This window comes from Aotus nancymaae, unplaced genomic scaffold (genome assembly GCF_030222135.1).
Source record: "Aotus nancymaae isolate 86718 unplaced genomic scaffold, 86718_ANA_hifiasm-v0.15.2.pri h1tg000076l, whole genome shotgun sequence".
In the NCBI taxonomy this organism is placed as follows: domain Eukaryota; kingdom Metazoa; phylum Chordata; class Mammalia; order Primates; family Aotidae; genus Aotus; species Aotus nancymaae.
In genome coordinates this window covers 654,625-672,297 of record NW_026988491.1, presented here as the reverse complement: position 1 = coordinate 672,297, position 17,673 = coordinate 654,625, and the positions used below count along the sequence as shown (strand labels likewise).

Genomic DNA, 17,673 nt, shown 5'->3' with positions numbered 1-17,673 from the left:
GCTCGGTAAAGAAATGCGGCTTTTAATTAAGGGGAAAAACAGCACACTGAAGTAGATATCTTGGTACAGATCCTTTTTATTAAGATTTATATAAGCAATTTACCAACACAGAAAACCAGTCTAGCAGCTCCAAAGTAACTGTAAAAATGGTGGTGCTAACTGATGGTGTGCCCCACACAGGGCAGGTGACCTTGGCTGTGGAGCTGTATCTCCCGTGGGATGCTATTTCAGACGTGCACTAGTAAGTGTATACAGAGAAGGGGTTATAAACCTTCCCTAGCACAACAGATACAAAAAGCGATAGAACCAATGATAATTTTTCTAGGTACAATATCTAGGTTTACAGTATCTAGTTTACTGGCTTCACTTTGTATAGCAATGCACAATAGAAAATGGATTTCTTTAAGGGTATTCTACTTTGCCAAGAACATAGTAAATACGTTACTATATTGATGGCTATGAAAACAGACAGAGACAAATGAGTGAGGAGGCACGTTCTCTCACAGAAACAGGACTTCATTCTATTTCACATAAATCCTCAAGGGTCCATTCAAATAGAAGACCTCTTCCAAAGTTTTAGTCATGCATGAGGGCGCTTACCTTTAAGACCCCATTTTTGAAACCATTTTGAAATAGTGACTGTGGGGCGGGGGATGTCACACTCAAATGTGCTACTCCTAAAAGCAGTGTTTCTAAATGCAGCTTGCCTTTTTGAAAGCATGAAGGTGGCCTTTCTGTTTAGTGGTTGGGTAATCAGGTGCAATCATCAAATCTTAAGGCAATGGCAAGGCTGATGGTGGGGATTTGGTACAATGAGGGGAATCGATGCTGTGCAGTTGTACGTCTCAATCCTAAGGGATCACTAATAACATGGGAGGGGATAGCTACCTGCCCCGCGCACGCCGCGCGCAGGGGCTCCTGGACAATGCTGTGGCTTTAGAAACAAACCTAGGTTCCAAGGGAATTACACTGCAAAGTCTTACAGAAATGCTCTTATGAGACAGCCAGTCCAGAATAAAACCTTTGGGGTGCTTGTCAGTAAGCAAGAAGCCTTCCGAAGAGGTAGATGAAAGCAGTATTTCACAGCAAGTTTGCTGCCCGATGTGACTAAAGCCGTGCACACGCCTCTCAGCACAGACCAGAAGATCAACTGTTGTTGAGAACAGTCCATGGTGGTGAGAAGAGATGTTGGCCCACATTGCTACGTGTGTTATTTCAATTTTATTGTATTAAGAACAGGAAGGACTGCCATTTCTTTAAATAACAAACTATACAAATAAAAAGGAGCAGAAATAAGATGGAATGGTTTTGATGAAAACAAACTGATGGATTCAATAAATAATATAAAATGCTTTTATGCTAAAATAGAACTCTTGTTTCTTATATATATATATAGTTCAGTGATCTTTATGCTATCCAGAAAAAGCCAAAGCTATTATAATTAAACATAGAAAAATACCATTTAACAATAAAACTAAAAAAATGGCCAGTGTTGAGCTTATAAACCACATATAATATGTACATCATTTAATAAAATCAACTAAGAAAGTAAATTTCAAGTTCTTTGTAATACAAATACACAATTGAAAATATTTCTCCATTCCCTACCCTTACATCAAAGACATCTCATATTTAGGACAAAATTAAAAATGGAAGCATAGTTACTGGTTTTCAGAGATGATTTTGAGATGGTTCGATATCAGAGAGCTAACTCTACTATACAAAGCTGAGTTATTTAATTCTAAAATGAAGGATTTTTTTCCCCTATATGTGTGTTTGATGAAATGCATATACTCTTAACCCATTTTCTATAGGTTGTTTGTTTTTAATAAAGGCAATTTAAAATTTGGGGTCCGACATTTCTCAATCAATGCTAACACAGCTAGGTCAAAAACACCCACACTGGGCCAGCTGTGGGAGCCTGCAGGAGCGGAAATCTCTGTTGTTCTGCTAAAATAAAACAGCTATCTTAGTCTTTAGGGACAAAGAAAACTTAAAGTTCATCATGACTTGAGGAAGCCAAGGAGTACCATTTTAGAGTTCAAATTTCATTCATTCCATAGTGCACTTTACTAACATGTGACCTGGATTTTTTTTTAAAAGATCATATTAACATGAATTTAAGTAATTATTTCAAGTCTCTCCAGTAAACTTTACATAGGAGGGAAAAAATCATGTTAAATCTCTAGGTAAAAATTTAACTGTTAGTTAATTACTTAAAATTTTTTTTTTTTGTAGAGACGAGGTCTTGCTGTGTTGCCCAGGCTGGTAACTCACTGTTAGGGTGAGCAGGACAGAACAGAAGAGGCCTGCTATTCTGAGAGATTTACTAGGACTTCAATGGATTTATAACAATGTCCCCAGTTGACCAATGGGCAATGCATTCACAGTGATCCAGACACCACCTCTCCACCTCGGGACTGCAAAGTGCACACACAGTGTTTTGGAGATGGTCCGGTGCTGCTTTAGCTCCTGGTCCCCTGTGCCCTCATGGAAGGGTGCCAGAGGGCAGGCAGAGGCAAAAGAACTTCTTCAGAAAGTCCTGATAGGCAGCAAATGGCTTCTGAATGAGTTCAGCAGCTCCATAATCAAAAACAAAGTGACCAAGTCTTAGAATAATTAGTGTAAGGAAAAATCTCCTGTTATAGGGGAAAAACCTCACCTATTTTAACTCAGTCATTTCCTTGGTACTTTATGGTGTAAAGATTTTTACCAGCAACTTCTTTCTTCCTTCGTCCCATTTCTACTACTGTTCTCTCTATGACATGCGCCCAGCCTCCACCTATCACAGATCCCAACGAAGCCCAGAGCATCCCCACAAGTCAACCCCTCATTCAGCGTGGGAGGTGTTAATTCATCAAGCATCTCTGAATGACACAGAAACATTTCCCTGAACACCACCGAGACAACACTGCATATGATTAAATCATACAAGGCAACTCTTATCTTACACCAGCACTTTCAAAGCATTTCTACAGATTTACATCATGTTTGAGAAAGGCCAGATTCTGAGAATGCTGTTTTCTTCTTGATATGTTAAAATTCTGAAACATTAGAAAAATCAATTCCACTGAAAAGTAAAATGTGTTGAATTGGCCCAGCTACAAATTCTGAGTGAAATTGTAAAAAGTAGAGGAAAACCACTCTGGTCTTTGTAATCTAGTTAAATCCCTGTCGTCAATTGGTAAACAGCACTTTGTAGATGGCCAATATGGCCTTAAAAGATGTTTCTAATATCCATCTGGCATATGTCAGACCAGAACTCAGGCTGAATCTTGTTTGTAACAAACAGACCGTTGTTTGTTGCTGCTGCTGTCTTGAGCAGAATGCTTCCTTCCCTTGGTGCATCTCACTGGGTATTTGGCCCCTTCTTTTTATGCAGAGGATTTGAAACTGTTATGTCAGTGAATGGACCCATCAGAGGCATAAGCACTTTGCATTAACGTTGAAATAATAAGCTGACTTGTAGAGGTTTTGTTGAAAGTCATATTTAAATATGACAAAGGAGGAAAACCAATGAGTCCCCATGACATGAGGGGATACACGAACCAAAGAGAATGTTTTAGGTCAAAAATAATAAACCTGAGTTCACAAAAGTTTTAAATTTATTCCATATGTATCTTATATAGCAGCTTAAAATAATCTACTACTTATAGGCTTTGCTTTATTGATTCTTTTGAATCAGGAAATCAAGACTTATTACAACATGATTTTGTAAAAATAAAATATCAACCTCAATTATTTTTCTCATCAATGTTAAAATATCCCAACCACAGAAATCAAAATAATGAAAAAACGTGGGCTGAATTTTGTCCTTTTTAATAGCTGGAGTGTAAGAAGGGTGAAGATCTAGGAATTACGTAACACTTGAAAACCTTCTAAAATATGCAAGTCCTACGGCTGGGCATGGGTGGCTCACGTCTCTAATTCCAGCATTTTGAGAGGCTAAGGAAGGAGGATCGCTTGAGCCCAAGAGCTCAAGACCAGCCTGGGCAATACAGCAAGACCCCCCGTCTCTACCCAAAAAATAGACTAGCCAAGGAAGGTGGCATGCGTCTGTAGCCCTAGCTACTCAGGAGGCTGAGGTGGGAGGACTGCCTGAACCTAGGAATTCGAGGCTGAAAGTGAGCCACAATCACACCACTGCTCTCTAGCTTGGGTGACAGAGCAAGGCCCCAACTCCCAAAATTAAAAAAATAAGTAACAGCCAAGCATACCAAGATGTTTAATCCAACTGACTTATCTTCTGGCCACGCAGGCACCAGGTACAGGCACAGTGGTATCCTCTGTCTGTCGCAGAAACACCCCCATTGCAACATGCTGGCAGAAGACGGGCCCCTCACGGATCCTCGAACCAGACCCCGACACAACTGGTGCCGCCCTCAGAAGCAGCTCAACCTAATCTCACAAAGTACATTTAATAAATGACATCCAGATGTGCTTCTCAGCCATATCATTACAAAGCAAATGTGAGCTGGGGAAGTGTAAAAGTTTACTTGGAGTAAGTCTGAAGGAAAAGGACTCTCAGAGTATTTTCCAATTCGTATATCTTTTCTAAAAGAGAGATGAGGCTTATATTCTCTTGGAGCAAAAATTCTAGTTTTTGAAAGAGATGTGGATTGGCTCAATTTTAGAACAAGAATGGGAAAGTTGAATAATCTTTCTCAATACGTTTGTGTAGCTCACGCCCTAGGTATGAGATATTAGACGCTAAGCCCAGGCCCTGGTGGAGTCAACAGGAGGCCCTTTATCCTGGAGATAAAGGACAGGCATGAGGCCCAGTGCTTGCTCAACTGCATGTGCTGAGAACCTATGAGCTTGAGATGCAGACAAGAATGGCACCAGTCACAGCTATAATTAACCAGGGCTGGGAAGACATTCACGCTTTAAGAACAATGGTTTTTCTGCTTCTGGGTTGTGTGTGTGTGTGTGTGTGTGTGTGTGTGTTTGTGTTTAAACAGAATGTGAATACTATTCTCCCCTTTTAAATAAGGAGAATGCATATAAGCAGTACATCCCTCCTGCCGTGTGTGTGTGTGTGTGTGTGTGTCTGTGTTTAAACAGAATGTGAATACTATTCTCCCCTTTTAAATAAGGAGAATGCGTATAAGCAGTACATCCCTCCTGCCGTGTGTGTGTGTGTGTGTGTGTGTGTGTGTGTTTAAACAGAATGTGAATACTATTCTTCCCTTTTCAATAAGGAGAATGCGTATAAGCAGTACATCCCTCCTGCCGTGTGTGTGTGTGTGTGTGTGTGTGTGTGTGTTTAAACAGAATGTGAATACTATTCTTCCCCTTTCAATAAGGAGAATGCGTATAAGCAGTACATCCCTCCTGCCGTGTGTGTGCGTGTGTGTGTGTTTAAATAGAATGTGAATACTATTCTTCCCCTTTCAATAAGGAGAATGCGTATAAGCAGTACATCCCTCCTCCCACACTGGAAATAACAGATAGTAGAAAATGTATGTTAATTTAAGCCCCTATTAGTAGTTGAGATATACAACAAACCCCCACATTTTTTTTTTTTGCAAAGTAACTCTTAGGAAACAATGGACCCTTTTGTTAAATTGTCATCCAAACTCTCAAAATAACTGCATTAAAAAGTACTTACTTTGCCCGTGAAGACAGCACATAAGTATAAAAACAAAGATTTGGAACCACTAAAAATATCAAGGACAATTCTGATGTCAAGTTATTTATACTGTTAGTAGTTAAAGACACACACTAACAAGTTAAAGACATACACTCCAAGAATGGGACAAATAAGTGGACTTGTCAAATGGTTTTTTTCAAGACTGATGACATGGGGGGCTTCACTGGTTCTCAACCCAGCATCTGTTTGGGGGTATCAATGGGGCCTGAAGGCAGGGGGAGAAAACAGACTTCCTGGGGCAGATGCTGCTGGGACCCAGCAAAAAGCCTTTATGCCCTGAGGTCCTCACTGTCGTACACCAGCCCATGCAAAGTATCGTTCATTCATGACAGATGGATGACGACATGAAAGTCAATATACAGTTAACCCATTTTAACACATTCATTCTTCGGCATTTTTTCAATACAATTCATCTTAAATTATAACTAAGACGTAAAACAGACCTGCTTTTGCACACCCATTCCTGATATGTCTCCCAGGGTCAGGCAGAAGGAACCAGAAGGACTGTCACACAATTGCTAATCGTGGAGACCCGAGACCGACTCACCCACATGTGTTCCTGCATGCCAGGTATGGCTTGCTGACTTGCGTGCACTGGACTCAAAGACTTTTGAAAAATACTCTTTGCCCCTGAAACCTAAAACTCCACTGCCTGTCCTTCCGAATCAGTGTCAATCTTTCCAATGATGGACGGATGAATGCCTTCAATGATTAGTTAATCCCATCCATTTGGAGATGATGTGTCTGTCATTCCCACCTGGCTGAAGGGGCCCCGGAACAGACTGGTCAGAGGCAGGGCAGTCATGTGGGTGCAGCTCCCAGAGGAGGGCCCGAGTGCAGAAAGATCTTCAACTTTTAATATCGTCAGAAAATATCTTCAACTTTTAACCCCAGGACAAGAAGTCAGTGGTGAGGTACATGAAAGAAACATACCGTGGCTCTCCCATCCCCCAGTAGTACGGAGCAAAGACCTAGAAAATCAGCAGTGAGTAGGGATAAAAGTCGGCAATGCTTAGGGCAGTCTGTGACCTCGCACTGAACATCTTCAAAGTCCAGCCTGGAAAGTCTTAGATGTGTTTGATATCAGACATAAAAATTCACGTGGTAAGTAGGAGTCATTTCAAGTTCTAGGTTCATAGGTACCAAAGTGTGTAGCAAAGAAAAAGAATTTTTATTTCTTCAGTAGTTTTGCCTGGGGACAGATGTGACAAGGCAGGGAGCTGGGCTGACCCCAAGCTGAAGCGTCCCGACTCCTCTCGGGAGCCTGGAGGAGTCCCAGTGTGAATAGATCAGACGTCTCATCCTCACTCACCCCAAAAGGCTGAGACCCTGGTGTGTCCTCCTCAAGGACCCTCCCTGTTGCTAGGTGCTAGAGGCCATTGCTGTTTCTGTGACAGAGGGATGGCTTTGACAGCTCCACAGTGCTGGACCGAGGTTTGTTGAGGAACTTCGGGGCGCGACGCAACAGCCGCTGGGCCTCCTTGAAGGTTTCGTTCAACTCCTTCTTCCACTGCACGAACTCTGGATCACTCTGAGTGGGAACACAAAGGCAGACATTGTGATGGGCTCACCCGTTTTGCAACAGCGGTGGATGCCTCTATTGAATACCAGCATCCCTGGAACCCCTGAAGGAAGCACACCCCATGTGTCCACCCCCAGTGGCGTTACTAGCTAATGGGTCACGCTGCCACCTTCTCCAGAACCTCTTGAAAAGAGCAGCGAAAGGCCACATTAAAACCCTTCATGTGATTCCAGTACAATCCCACTCTGAGAATCACTGTCTTTAATTTGTTCAGAGATGACTTTTGATTTCTAAAACAACTGAAGCCTATAATAATATAGGGGGAAAAGTTTTGACAAATTTAAAAAAAATTTAAATATATATTCATGTATGTAATGTAGTCATGAGGTTACTAAAAATAATGTTTTGCATCTAATACTTGTTTATTTCTCTAAATATGCTCTCTTAAACCACACACACACTAGTACTCCAGTCACAAAGTGTCCAGGAATGAAATTTGTGATAGAATGCAACCTCGAGGAAAAGAAAGACGACATTTCCCGTAAGAGTAGATGGCATTTCAGTTTGCCATTTTATAATTATCTAAATATAGAAAGCTTAACTTCAAACATGCTGAAAAATCTTCAAAGTTATAGAACAAATACAATTTTAGGCCCCATTAAATACTGAGCAGATTTTCCAGACAGGGTAATCACATTATTTCACGTACGCCCTCCTGCCATTTTCTTTCTTTCTTTCTTTTTTTTTTTTTTGAGATGGAGTCTTGCTCTGTTACCAGGCTGGAGTGCAGTGGCGCAATCTCAGCTCACTGCAACTTCTGCCTCCTGGGTTCAAGCAATTGTTCCGCCTCAGCCTCTCGAGTAGCTGGGACCACAGGCGCGCGCCACCACGCCTGGCTAATTTTTGTATTTTTAGTAGAGATGGGGTTTCACTATGGCCAGGATGGTCTCGATCTCTTGACCTCGTGATCTGCTTGCCTCGGCCTCCCAAAGTGCTGGGATTACAGGTGTGAGCAACCGCACCTGGCCCTCCTGCCATTTTCTAATAATATTTCCCTTTTTCAAAAATAACGATTAGGCTGGGTGCAGTGGCTCACACTTGTAATCCCAGCACTTTGGGAGGCCGAGGCAGGTGGATCATGAGGTCAGGAGTTCAAGACCAGACTAGCCAACACAGTGAAACCCAGTCTTTACTAAAAATACAAAAATTAGCTGTGTATTTGTATTTACTAAAAATACAAAAATTAGTGTGGTGGCAGGTGCCTGTAATCCCAGCAACTTGGGAGGCTGAGGCAGGAGAATCGTTTGTACCCAGGAGGTGGAGGTTGCAGTGAGCTGAGATCGCGCCACTGCCCTCTAGCCTGGGTGACAGAGCCAGACTCTGTCTCAAAAAAAGAAAAAAGCCGATTAATTTGTTGAAAATCTTGTACACCTCGAGGCTTTCTTACTAAGTTTATAAGTTGCAAGTGATAAGACATGGTGTAAGAAAATGTTTTATAGCCAGGCATCCAACTTTGCTGAATTAATTATTCTAACATTCACCTAAGAAAAAATAAATAAAAACTCACCTCACATTGCAAGACAAATTGCTTCCCTCCTTTTATTCTGAACAAAATGCATTTTTTGTCTTTAATTTGAGTTTCTTCCACAGAGAGAATCTGTTCCATCGTCAGTAAATTTTGCTAACCGTAAAAACAGAAATTCAAAATTCAAATTATTTTGTGATTTCTTAGGTAGCAACACCAAAAACTACCAAGTTAGAACAAGTAAAAAAAGAAAAGGCATCCATTTTTCTTTCTTTGATGATATTCCAGAAGTAAGGGCAAAATGGCTGTAAAGGAACACACACAACTTTTAACGTTTCAAGGAAAACGGCAGAGAAAGCAATGTTTCACTAAGGAAAAACAGCAAAGCTGTTATCTCCACACAGAACTGATCTTGAATGATGATGAAACACAAGCACTGCTGTATGACACACTCCTATAAATTCTATCAATAAAGTTGTGAGGAAGCAAGATGGCCACATATGATTTCTGTGAGCCAAAGGTGTGTAGTTCATTTTTAAGGCAGCAACTCAGCAAATGTTTAGTGATGTCAGCTTGCAAGCTAACAGTATTTTGATAGTATTCCAATGATATTATAAATAGAGATGGTTTCCTTAAAAGATTGTCAATACTAGGTCTATAGCATTATTTCTTAAGGTGAATGCTTTGGTGTCATGAGTTCCTTACCATTTGATGTTTTTGTTTTTCTTTTTGTTTTTATATAAATACTCCAGGAATCTTGATTGAGAAACGACACCCGGATAACTACTCAGGTTTTCTTTTTCCTTACTTAGACTTACAAATGTGCTTATGCATATTATGTAGGTACTCAAATAGAACACTCAGTGTTGCATCTTTTAAAACCAAGCTCATTTACTGCATCCAATATTAAACAAAGGTAAGTTTTTTTTAAAGTTTTCAAACATCCTGAAAAGTGGAGTGATTTCTTTTTAATGTGCACAATAGTGACATGCCAGTGGGTGGCATAATAAATGTATCATATGCCCAGGTCCACTCATCACCTGGAAATACGCTGAGCTTTGGGGAGCTATTGTGATGCCTTCCAGCCCTGAGTTACAATTCAGGGTCCCCAAAAGAATCTTATTAATTGGAAGTAAGATCCTAGATTCTAATTTTTCAAAAATAACTTCTATGGCAGGAGTGATGGTGGGAAGATCTTGTTTCTTTTCAAAGAAATGGAGTGATATGCAATTGTAATCATTCGTAGTTGAATGAAAACTGTGCTGATAGTAAAATACAGCTGTATTTTGGGCTGTAAAAATACAGCCTAAAGCCAAATACATGAGATCTAGGTGCCTTGTCCACACTTCTGATCCCTGGAGAACTGATGGGCGGTATTCCAGTATATACAACACATAAACAATGTTCCGAATGTGTAGGAACATTACCCTGCCTACAATGACTCATCAGGCTCCCCATCAAAAACAAAAAAGATGCCTTCTGCCAGGGTTGGCTCTTTCATTGGTGACAAGCCTTGGGCTCCTCACACAGTAGGCGCTTAATAAATGCTGCCTGATTTGCTGAAAGGTACTGTGTGGATTGGAAATTTCTTTCTATCTTGTTCGTGAACATTAGCTCTGGAAAGGGTCTTAGAGGGCAGCCACATCTTGCTATCCTATGATCCACCGACAAATTCCCAACAAGGTGAACACACAGGGAGTATCTTTTGGTGACCTCACCTCTGTGCCAAGTGTCATGGCCTGGGACATTTTATTTGAGCCAACTGTAAGGCCTGTTGCCTCGCCGGGAGCATGGACGCACACCCCCCACCTTTTTTTCAAAAGCTCGGACAAGCCCGGACGAGCTCAGGCAAGCTCAGACATGCTCAGGCTTGTTCCCTTCTCCCATGCTCGCACAGCCTGACCTTCCCTTAAAGAGCCCAGTATGCAAACGAGGTCTTGTAACCTTAGCCTCTTAACAACCAATAGCAGCCGAGTCTTAACAACCAATAGCAGCCGAGTAATTCCAACCAACAACAAGCCAAGTCCTAGGTAAAGGCTTGTAACTTACCCAATAGCAGTCCTGCTCTCCCACAACCAATCTAGCTCCCTCACTCCATATAAAACCCCACATCTGAGAGGAGTCCATGCAACTTCTCTGGCCCCTCCTGTCGGACCACAGAACCTCACCCGGGAGGCTGAATAAATTCCTTTGCATTGGATTATTTTCGTGCTGGCCTCAGTTTCTTCATTTTATCCTCGGCGAGAACAGACCTTACACCAACTAGGAGAGGCTGTACAATGGAGAGACTCAGGATACAGGGAGACCCGGTCTGAGTCACCCTTCCACCTCCTAACTGTCCAGTTGTGTTTTGGGGTGGCAGACTTTCCCCTCTAAGCCTGTTTTCCTCTTTATAAAATGAGGGTTGGATGCTCAAAGGTTCCGAAACAAATGGAGTTTTTTTGGTTGTTTTTTTTTTTCAACACTTGACCTCAGATAAACATGCAAAAATTACAGTACAGTCATCCCTTGATATCCATGGGGGACTGGTTCCAGGACCTCCCTGAGAATACCAAAATCCACAGATGCTCAAGTTGCTGCCATAAAATGGTATTGTATTTGCATATAACCTTCACACATTCCCCTGTATGCTTTAAATCACCTCTAACATAAATGCTATGTAAATAGTTGTTGGACTGTATTGTTTTTTATTTGTATTAGTTTTTCTCGTTGTATTGTTATTTTTTATTTTTTTCCCAAATATTTTCTCTCCTTGGTTGCTTGCATCCCAGGATGAGGAGCTGCAGCTATGGAGGGCTGACTGCTGTTGTTAGGATTTTCATTCCCTCATTTCACAGAGGAGACAACGGAGGCTGAGAGAGTCAATGTGACGTGCTCAGAGTCCCAGAGACACCCAGCAGCGATCCGAACGCGTCTGTCTGACTTCAAAGTCCAGCTTGTCTTTTCTTTTTAGATCCACCTACCTGCTCTCCAGCCTTCTTCAAATCCATCTGATGATGTGGTGCTTCTGACCTCACCAAAAAACATGTTCTATTTTTAGATATTACAAAGCTCCCCCTTGACTTGGAGTTGACTTGAAAGTTTAAAAGAAGTTAAAGCATGCACACTACCATCTCATGTACACCAGTAAAACAGATACACAGAGTTCTGGAGGATATTTTATAAAACATGAAAGCAACATGAAATCAGCATATGCCATTGTACATACTGGGAGACATGCTGGGTGAGACTGCCTTAGACTTACCCGGGACTCTCCCTCTCCTCTCCATTCAAGTCTATTTGGAAAGAGGTAAAAATAGCGACGCTGCCACTGAGTCAGAAATGGGTTTCCCAGTTTCAGCATGTACCCGTGCATAATACAGTCCTTCCCCAGAGCGTAATCTGAGGAATACAAAATAACTAGGAGTTAAACAGGCTCTGAAACAAAATGTCATAGCAGCATTATTCTCTAAAAAAAGAACAACATACTTTTTGGGAAAAGGAGGTTTCTATAAATATAGCACATTACAGAAGTCATGGTTTTCGTTTTAAATGCACATGCACTGGGGATCTAAAAATCAGAGGGTTCTGCAGCTCTCTCTGCTCACATAGTAAATAGCTGCTTCACAATATGCCGATAAATCCATGACGTCCATGGATCGCTCTGGGAGGGCAAAAGTTAGTTTCCAAACTCTTTTCATTATGTATGATGAGAATTGGAGAATAGAGAGTATTTAAAGTCAAGCTATCCCCAAAGTACCTTTGCCTTTATGTGGGGTTAGGATTCCCCCTTTAATCTTAAAAATAATAATAGAGTGGGAATCAAAAATGGTTCATTCCTCAGCTTAATGTTAGGTTTATTCCTCAAATATATATGGTTATGTATAGAGACAATTCACACACATTGTTGAGTCCTGATTACATTTTTATAGTGAAGTACTGTGTCTATTTTTTTTTAAGTTGGGAGGGGGGCGGTCTTGAGTGTGGTAGCTCACATCTGTAATCCCAGCACTTTGAGAGGCTGAAGTGGGTGGATTACGAGGTCAGGAGATTGAGACCATCCTGGCTAACACGTGAAACCCCGTCTCTACTAAAAATACAAAAAATTAGCCAGACGTGGAGGCACATGCCTGTAGTTCCAGCTACTCAGGAGGCTGAGGCAGGAGAATGCCTTGAACCCAGGAGGTGGAGGTTGTGGTGAGCTCAGATGGCGCCATTGCACTCCAGCCTGGGCAAAAAGTGAGACTCCATCTCAAAAAAAAAAAAGGTTAATTTTAAAGTCTAGATTAAAGGCTTTGGTGATTGTGCCAAAATCACTTACTCACTCACTCATTTCTTCAACAAGTATCACATGAATGCCCAGGTGTTGGGCATGTTCCAGATATTCTGGGTTCAGCAGAGAACAAAAGAGACAAAAACCCCCACTTTAGAGAACTTACAATCTACTGAGTGTTTCAGACCCTAAGTAAACAAGGAAAACCCATGCTGGGTCATTTGGAGACAAGCAGAAAAAGTGCAAAGGAGAGAGAGGGTCAGGGAGGGTCAGTGGTGATGGCGAAGCATGGAGTTGTCGTTTTTACTGAAAAGTGCTTGCATTTCCAAAATCTATTTAAAATATGAGTAGAGGCATCCCTTGGTATCCACAAGGGATAGGTTCCAGGACCTTAGCAGATACCAAAATCAGTAGATGTTCAAGTCCTCAATATAAAATGGCATAGTATTTGCATAGAACCTACATACATCCTCCCACAAATTTTAAATCACCTCTAGTTGACCTATACTACCTAACACAGCGTAAATGCTATGGAAATAGTTGTTATCCTGTACTGCAGGGGTTACCAATCTTTCTGGTACCAGAGACTGGTGTCATGGAAGACAATTTTTCCACAGACAGGGGTGGGAGAATGGTTTTGGGTTGAAACTGTTCTACTTCAGATCATCAGGCATTTGATTCTCTAAGGGGCACGTAACCTAGATCCCTCACATGCACAGTTCCCAATAGGGTTTATGTGCTCCTTTAAGAATCTAACGCCGCTGCTGATCTGACAGGCGGAGCTCAGGTGGTTACGCTGTCTCGCCCACCACGCACCTCCTGCTGCCGGCCCAGTTCCTAACTGGCCATCCACCCGTGGGGTTGGGAATCCCTGCTGTAGAGCTTTTATTTGCATTTTTTATTATTGTATTATTATTCTTATTGTTTTTCTCCAGATATCTTTGATCATGGTTGGTCAAATCCACAGATGCGGAACCTGCAGACGTGGAGGGCCGAATGTGTTATAATTTTTTTTTTTTTTCGTTCAGGAATCTAAGCCTAGACTATATTTTTCTAGAAAGGTGACCTCTGAGATTGTCAGCCAAGACCTACTTATGCACAAATTACTAAAATATGAAGATAAATTCATTGATTTGCTAAACTTTCTAATTACATATCTAACTAAAAGGGTACACTTGAACACGCTTATGAAGATATATATAGAAATATATATTTATATATATAGTTCTGGATCCAATTCATGAAGATTCTAGTGACATCAAGACACTCCCTTGAGCAAGTCCACCTTGATTCAGTTTCCTGTGTAAAATCTGCTGTGGCAAACACAGCCCAGTGTGATCACAATGGACCTGTTCTCTAAAGAATAGCTTACAAACAAAGGTTGTGTGTCCCTGCAGAATTGAGGTAAGCACAGTTAAAAGAATGCAGGATTCACCTGGTGCATTCCAGCAACTTTTATGTACAGAGTAAGTCATCCAGAATCAAAGACACTTTAAATGCCACAGAGAAACTGTCAGATAAGACCAAGGAACCCTATACCAAGATGCTGCCACCAAAGTAACCTGTTAATAGAGTGAAAGAGTTTCTGGTCATTCTTGTTATATAAGGTTAACCTCGAAAGGGATTTGCTCAGAGGGAAAGTGAAATTATATCTCACCATAATCATCAACTACAATAAATTTAATTATCCACAATTCATGAAATCGTAGAAAAACCAAGAGTAACCATATTCAGTGAATCAAGAATGACTTATTTAAAATTTATGTTTCCTATTTAATGTTATATTTAGTAGGGTATCCGATTATTTACATAAAAACACAGTTTGGCAATTTTGGTTTTTTTGTGTGTGAGACAGCTTCTCTCTGTGTCACCCAGGCTGGAGTGCAGTGGCACAATCTCAGCTCGCTGCAGACGACCTCCTGGGCTCAAGTGATCCTCCCATTTCGGCCCCCTAGTCACTGGGACTACAGGCACATGCCACCACACCTGGCTAATTTTTATTTTTTCTAGAGATGAGGTTTCACCATGTTGCCCAGGCTGGTCTCGGACTTCTGGACTCAACTGATCCTTCTGCCTCAGTCTCCTGAAGCACTAGGATTACAGACGTGAGCCACTGCACCCCGGCCTGGTTTGGCAATTTGTAAAAGGCTATTTGTAATATGAACGTCTTTATACATTTACCTCTGTTGTCTACGGCCACACCACCCTGAACACGCCCGATCTCACCTGATCTTGGAAGCTAAGCAGGGTTGGGCCTGGTTAGTACCTGAATGGGAGACATTTACCTCTCTTAACAAGTGACAAGATCCTCGCCAGGACTGGCTACATACTTCTTGGCCCCCAGTGCAAAATGAAACGCAGGCCCCTTGTTCAAAAATGACTAAGAGTCTCAAGGTGATGACAACAGTGCCCTAAACTGAGTCAGGTGCCCAGATGACTGCACAGGGCACACCCCAGTGACACCAGCCCCACTCCTGACACTGCCATACTTGATGTACAAGAAAAAACCTCTGAACTAGTCCCCAGGCACTCCAAGATAAAAGGGCATTCTAAAGAAACCCGGCTGCCTGTCTCCATAGACTGAAGACTTTGAAATACTGGCCTGAGCTCTTCCAAGCCAGAGCAAACTGAAACAATTTATGGCACTGCTTTCTTCTCGACTGGAAAATACCTTACGACCCAAATATTTTTTCAGCTTTACAAGAAATTCTGAAAATTCACTGCATGAGAAATGTATTGAGACACGTTAGCTCTGTTACCTTCTTCGTGGCCAAGCTGCTTATTTTTAGCTCTCTTTCTGGCCTCAATTTTATCTGCGTCTGCATTTACTGCTTCGTAAACGGTTTCCGTGACCTCTTGCTGCCAGCGTTCAGAGATGACCAGAGGGAAGTTCTTGTAGAGTTCTTGGTCGCAATCAAGCAGCTGATTATTTTAAGAAGTCAAGATATTTCTGATTAATATACTTACAAAGGTAAGAGTCCACGGTGCCACATTCATGGTGACGCTATCATAACTATATATAGGAAGATGGCAGCAGCAATCATTTGGAGGCAGGTTATTAGTTGTCATAAATCTCTGCTAATGACAACCCAAGCAATCAGCATCCACAAACAGAACTGATCACCACTTCAGTTTCAGCCACAGATCAGCTACGGTCAGCCCAACCTTCTATGCTAACTTCATGACATGTTTGCCAATGAAAACTCACAGACCAGGTTTTACTTCAAGTAGGAAAAGATTCTGACGATAAACTAAAATTTCAATTATGGTAAGGATATTTTGTTTCTGTAAGTGGGAAAACTTCCTACAGTTTTAGAAACAGTTATACAAGGCAGAAGCCAAGAGGGCTTTTGAACCTACCTTCGATTAATCTGAAAAGTCAGAAAAACCAAAGGTAAATGAGGCTGAGCTTCCTATGAATTCCATGAACCTTCCAACTACTTAAAGTTTAACATCATATTCATGTATAAGAAAGCTCGAGATACATGGGGAGTTTAGGCAATGGAGCCTTTAAGAGTTGCTGTAGGGCTGGGTGCGGTGGCTCACACCTGTAATCTCAACACTTCGGGAGGCCGAGGTGGGCGGATCATGAGGTCAAGAGATCGAGACCATTCTGGCCAACATGGTGAAACCCCATCTCTACTAAAAATACAAAAATTAGCCAGGCATGGTGGCGCATGCCTGTGGTCCCAGCTACTCGGGAGGCTGAGGCGAAACAATCGCTTGAACCTAGGAGGCGGAGGTTGCAGTGAGCCTAGATTGCGCCACTGCACTACAGCCTGGCGACAGAGCAAGACTCCGTCTCAAAAAAAAAAAAGAGTTGCTGTAACAAAAATTACACTTAATGGGAGCATTTTTCTTCCAAACTGTTACTCAAAATTCTTCATTCTGCCCTCTAGGTAAGGCTGCACTTTGAACATGAGCAAAGTAAATGGTTTTATGCATCTGAGCTACATTTTTATGGCAGAAATACTAGCAGTCCTTCTGATAAAAACATGCTTGCCTTAGAAGTACAGACCTCCTTAGAGACTTGATTTGCTTACTCTTTGAGAGATAAGCAGGGGTGGGTATCATAACAGGCAAAATACTGAGACGGGCAAGAAAGCCCAAGGAGGTGAAGGCCCTTGCACACACTCCCTTAGCAAATAACTCCCTTGCAGCAGAGGCTGCATCCCACATCCCAATCTGGGGCCCACTCCATCCAGTCTGATCTATTATAATAATCTATTGATTTTGAGGTCACCTTGACCTGTAGAGCCTTTCCACTTTGTTTTCTTCAGACATTCAATCTAAGACCATAACTGAACCCCTCAATTGCTCTGAATGGGACTGGAGGTGCCTGTGTGTATGTGAGTGATGGGCTATTGAAGACCCCAAAGCCTGATGAGCACCTGTGATCAGGCACACAGGGACAGGTTCTGAACAGTCTGGTAAAGAGTCAAAGCACGCTCCTTGCCCAGGTAGCTATTCTGAAACAGCCAGCTCTGTTTTACAGACAAACTGTCCTACTGCCTATAATTTCAGAAAGACTTGATCTTTATGAACTGAGCCCACATTGCTGAAAATGAATTTTTTTAAAGAAGACAACTTATGTTTACATGATGTGAGGTTTCCCCCTCCCTTTTAAAGGAAATGTGTTATTTGGGCTGTTTTTACAAGATAGTTTCTTAAAAGGCACTCCTCTGCCTTTCCTGCTAGACTCAGCCATCACAGGGGCGGGA

At 41.7% G+C, this 17,673-nt stretch overlaps 1 protein-coding gene across 1 annotated transcript in view; it reads right to left on the bottom strand.

Moving 5' to 3' along the window:
• Positions 1–58: 58 nt before the first annotated feature.
• GRK3 (G protein-coupled receptor kinase 3) overlaps positions 59–17,673 on the bottom strand; it is a 163,133-nt gene continuing 145,518 nt past the window's right edge. Inside the window, exons 18-21 of the mRNA XM_021666189.2 lie at positions 15,712–15,874; positions 11,945–12,081; positions 8,743–8,856; positions 59–7,184 (exon numbers count right to left, since the gene is read on the bottom strand). Of these exons, the coding sequence (XP_021521864.1) occupies positions 7,023–7,184; positions 8,743–8,856; positions 11,945–12,081; positions 15,712–15,874 (576 nt within the window). The 3' untranslated portion in view covers positions 59–7,022. The remainder of the gene's footprint in view (positions 7,185–8,742; positions 8,857–11,944; positions 12,082–15,711; positions 15,875–17,673) is intronic.